The 5000-nt window shown below is 31.4% G+C and overlaps 1 protein-coding gene across 1 annotated transcript in view; it reads right to left on the reverse strand.

Moving 5' to 3' along the window:
* LOC149803432 (prolyl 4-hydroxylase subunit alpha-1-like) overlaps positions 1–5000 on the reverse strand; it is a 58274-nt gene that overhangs the window by 198 nt on the left and 53076 nt on the right. The window contains exons 11-13 of the mRNA XM_089953138.1: positions 4114–4182; positions 2060–2156; positions 1–1579 (exon numbers count right to left, since the gene is read on the reverse strand). The exon at positions 1–1579 is cut by the window's left edge and continues 198 nt beyond it. Of these exons, the coding sequence (XP_089809264.1) occupies positions 1497–1579; positions 2060–2156; positions 4114–4182 (249 nt within the window). The 3' untranslated portion in view covers positions 1–1496. The remainder of the gene's footprint in view (positions 1580–2059; positions 2157–4113; positions 4183–5000) is intronic.

The raw sequence follows: 5000 nt of genomic DNA on the forward strand, positions 1-5000 counted from the left end.
TATCAGACACATATCTCTAAACACGACTGACTTGTCCTACCAACCCACTAAATCAATGCCTCTAGGGCTAAACCCCTGGGACAAAGGACGGACCCAGCAGTCAATCGTGGTTGAATACCTGAATGTATCTATTCATGCCCAGCAAATGTATCTCTAGTTATAGAGCAGGGGTCACAATAATTTCCTAAGTTATTGCGAAGGAGGTCACGTCCATGAGGTGGAGGTGAGTGATTGTTAAAATTCAACACAGAAGTCAATTTAAGTTGCATGCCTTAACGATTTGTTCATGGCATGGAAATCATATAAACTGCATATACAAAAATTGGTTATAAACTGCATATACAAAAATTTATTAAGAAAACATCGAAGCAATCATTTCACATTTTATGTACTAAACCTTTTTCGCCGTCGTTATTGCCAGGAGACGCAGAGTTAAAAACAAGATGCACGTTGTACAAGGCTATATCAGTAGGAAGTATTCCAGCAGGTTTTCTTCTAAAACACGAGAAGCTGCCACGACGGGAGAATGGACGGATAGACAGACGCAATTACAGTAGCTCTGGCTGTTAAACTGTTTAAAAAGCCCGGGGATTGAAGAAGAAAAAAATGGCAAAACATGCAAGTAAAGAAAGAAAGGAATTAAGTTTATTTGATTAGTTCATTACATTATACACAAGGATTCGAGTTATTCCATTTTCTTATTTTGCTACTTTTCATTTCCAGGAATAATGTCAATGTAATGTCCATTTTAATAATGTTTGTCAATCAAATACAGAAAAACCACTTAAATATATACCACATGTGCAAAAAATCATCCCACACAAATTTCTAAATTCGGCTAGTTTGAGAAAAAAATGTAACGTTAAAGCGTATATACTGATAATTTTGTTAGAAAACAAGCCAACCTTAAATATAAATCTTCCACGAAAATGACAAATATTACTTGTGAATAATATAAGACACGCTTAGTTAGTTTCGCTTTTCCAGTGTATAGATCAAATCTCGTGTGTAAAGAATAATCTCCTTAAAAAGTAACATCTAAAATCTACTAAAATATTTCAAGACCTGCATTAAAAAAAGTTGTACACCTCCTCTATAAATATCCATATTACAATTGCTGTCTAAACTGTTTAATAAAGCTTGATGTAGTTTAATTTGATTTAATTTAGCGTAAAATGTAATCCTCTTTCAAACTACATCTCTCACAGCAACATTATCTGTAACATTTCTTATTAAATATATGCATATTTTGAGAACGACACCACCCGAAATACACCCACAAATAATAATAATAATAATAATAATAATAATAATAATAATAATAATATTATTATTATTATTATTATTATTATTATTATTATTATTATTTTCATTATTATTATTTAATTATTTTATTATTATTATTATTATCATTATTAAGAAAAACAAATTACTGTGTATGTGGAAGAAAGATTTGGTTTTTTTAATGTTAAATTAAAGTTGCGGCGATATCCATATCACACATCATCTCTTGCTTTTGGAGTTTTCCCGCAAAGACGACGGAAAATCTGGCCTGTCTCCCTAATCCATTTGTTGGAAACTGAAAGAGTACATTATTAAGTCAGATAAAAAAAAGATTTGAATACAATTTGATATACTGATCTTTTTTTGCATAAATGTCGTCTTAAAATTCCAACACAAACCGAATAAAATGAAAGAAATCACATGGGTCAAGATTAGGAAGCCATGTATATGTTATATGCTATGTAAATCGAATATATATATTATATGCTATGTAAATCGAACAATTTCAGTTCATTTTAAGGATATATCTGTGACAAACGTTTATCACTCTAATGAATGTGCAAATCGAATACATTGTGGAGAAAGTAACATGAACATTAAAGCTTGATGTCGGTTCCAGTCTGGACGCTAGTACCACTATTGCTAGTACTATTACTACTACTACTACTAATTTTTCCTATTATATCTACTTTATATATTAAACCATTTGTCCTGGTTTTCGTAATCTTTGAAATGTAATTTTCGACAACGATAATGATGGTTAAGAATGACTCACTCCATTTTGAACCCAAGAGAACTGGGCATCCAGCGTGCATAGTTTCTTGCTCCAAATCCCCGTCTCTGTCAATACTGTACCAGAAAGCGGCGGCACCCTAAATTACAGTTACATTAAGAATAGGATTATAAAACGAAGGTCTATTAAAAATGGTTTGAAAAACTTCACATAGATTCCCCATCTCCCGATTTGTTGTTGGTGTCGTAATGGTGACTTCATAGATAAGGAGCCAAAGAATTAAACCATTTCTCTACATGAGAGTACTGATTGCCTCACATTCCACAAAAGCCTGATATGACTCCGTTTTCTCGTACATGGACCACAAGACATTCACTCGTACATGGGCCATAAGGCTTTCACTCGAACATGGATCACAATGATTTCACGCGTACTTGGACCACAAGGCTTTCACTCATGCAAGGACCACACAAGATTAAAAAATAAACATAATCCAAATTTTGCCTTTTTTAATTGTGAGTGATTCATTTAAAGAATTTTTTTCCTAAATTAGTAAATATACATTACGACTGCAATATTGCCGTTGGAACACTTATGAACAGAGAAATGAAGGCAAAATATCGGTGTACGATTTCTTGAGATTTTATTATTATTATTATTATTATTATTATTATTATTATTATTATTATCTGAAGATTGGTCCTATAATTAGTTGCTGCCAAAATTTTGAATTGTCTACCTTACAAAGGAAAGTATCGACAAGGCGCTGCGAAAAGACCGATACGTTCTGCTAAGATTCCGTATCTTGTGATTGATATTAACCCTCCGGCCGATGATATTCATTAGTCTTCTATTTCGGTTAAGGTCGTGATTAAAAATGGTTACATATCATCTACACGAATCTCTAAAAAATTTAATGTTTGTACACCAAAGACATGAAATAATACACGATGATATTTACATCATGCAACTAATGGTTTAGATTTCATGTAACGACATATTGTGTGGACGAGAGATCAAATTTTAGTCTTTTACATTATCAACAAGCATTCGTTTCTTTTCCATACATATATTCTAAGATTTAATGAAAGTTAGATAAGATTCAGAAACAAAATGAGATTCTTCGTATAATTCTAAATTAAAGAATATGTCAGAAGAAAAACAAGAATAGTGCACGAACAAAGGTCAGTGTATGAGGAAAGAATGAACGTGCAGGTAAGGACATGAAACTTCATTTTAAGAAAAAGAATATTTTTATTATAAAATCTCGTTGTGGTTTTTATTTCAAAAGGCAAACGAACAGCAGTAATGATAGGTTCGATCAATTACAAAATCATATAAATATCCCATATCGATCAATTACAAAATCATATAAATATCCCATATCGATCAATTACAAAATCATATAAATATCCCATATCGATCAATTACAAAATCATATAAATATCCCATATCGATCAATTACAAAATCATATAAATATCCCATATTGATCAATTACAAAATCATATAAATATCCCATATCGATCAATTACAAAATCATATAAATATCCCATATGCTTATCTAGCAGTCATCATATCAAAGTTCGAGTCTCTAGACTTTCCTTAAAGTCAAAATCCACAGCTTCGACTGTACAAAATTCTAAAAATTTCTAAAATTGAGAATGTACATTAGTATGTTTATAATACTTCAGATGGCACCAATATTTTTGTCAGATATAGTAATAGTAAAAAGGGTACAAAATCACTCTTTAGTTTCAAATTTGATACATGAAGAAAAAACATTTCAATCTTGCAAAAAGAGTTTAGTAATTCTTCAACTGAAACAAGACTTCTAGAGATTTTATGATTATCCAAATTTCTGGTGCTTGCTGAATGTTTTGTGCAAATATATAATATTAACAAACAATAAGAATGATACTCAAAACTCTCAGTTTGAGGAAGAACTTTGGAAACGGTAAGTGAAATTGTGGCCTGTCCTGCAAATTTATATTGGTCAATACTTTTTACACAAGCCGTTTCTGGCATTTCAATTTAGGCTCACGTACATATAGTTAAAATCGACGTTCCAAAAATTATAAAATAAATTTATACCCACCTTTACCACAGGAACAGTCACGTTCAAGTTGGTGAAGACTGTTGCACCACCGGCCTTAACATCACTTAACTGGAACAAAAGGAATGTATTATCTACTGAAGATGAACCATTTTCAGTTTAATGAGTTATGACAACTTAATTTCATCCAAGTCAAGAGAAAGATTAATATTGTTTTTTTAGAATGCATGACATCATTTGGGATACTATAGGGAAACATCACAATGAATTCAGGTTTTAACTTGTACTGATTTTCATCTATCTATCTATCTATCTATCTATCTATCTCTTTATTATTATTATTATTATTATTATTATTATTATTATTATTATTATTATTATTATAAAGGTTTGTCGGATTTCATGCTAGTATACGGGTATGTTCATCTTTCCTTCTTTAAGATCTCGTTTCGGGGGTGTTACAAATAGTGCTTAAAACTCTGACAGCAAAGTTTCAGGAGGTCGAAAATATTCACAAAGGCAATTAGCTTTTAAAGAAAATGATTCTAATGTTTCGGTCATCCAGAATTTCGATGTGGCACTCATACATGATCAGACTGATACAGCTAGTTTGACTTGTACGATTTTGTGAAGTAAGCTGTATTGAAAAGATCACGATTTCACGTTCGTTTTGCTGAAGTATAGGGGTTTTTCTTATGTAAAAAAACCCCACAAAAGACCTTACGTTTTAAGTCTCAGCAACTCAAACATTTAGACAAATGTAAAGATTTACTTTAAGGGCACAAAAGAATAGTCTATTGCATTGTAAAGCATAAAACTAGATTTTGTATTAGTAATGCACGTATGTCCCCAACGCAGACCAAACAATCTAAGTTCCAAAATTTTGAAATATTTTTTTTTTAATAGAAATGTGAAGATATGCCATAATG

This window comes from Sinohyriopsis cumingii, chromosome 3 (genome assembly GCF_028554795.1).
Source record: "Sinohyriopsis cumingii isolate HCF-2022 chromosome 3, ASM2855479v2, whole genome shotgun sequence".
NCBI classification, from domain to species: domain Eukaryota; kingdom Metazoa; phylum Mollusca; class Bivalvia; order Unionida; family Unionidae; genus Sinohyriopsis; species Sinohyriopsis cumingii.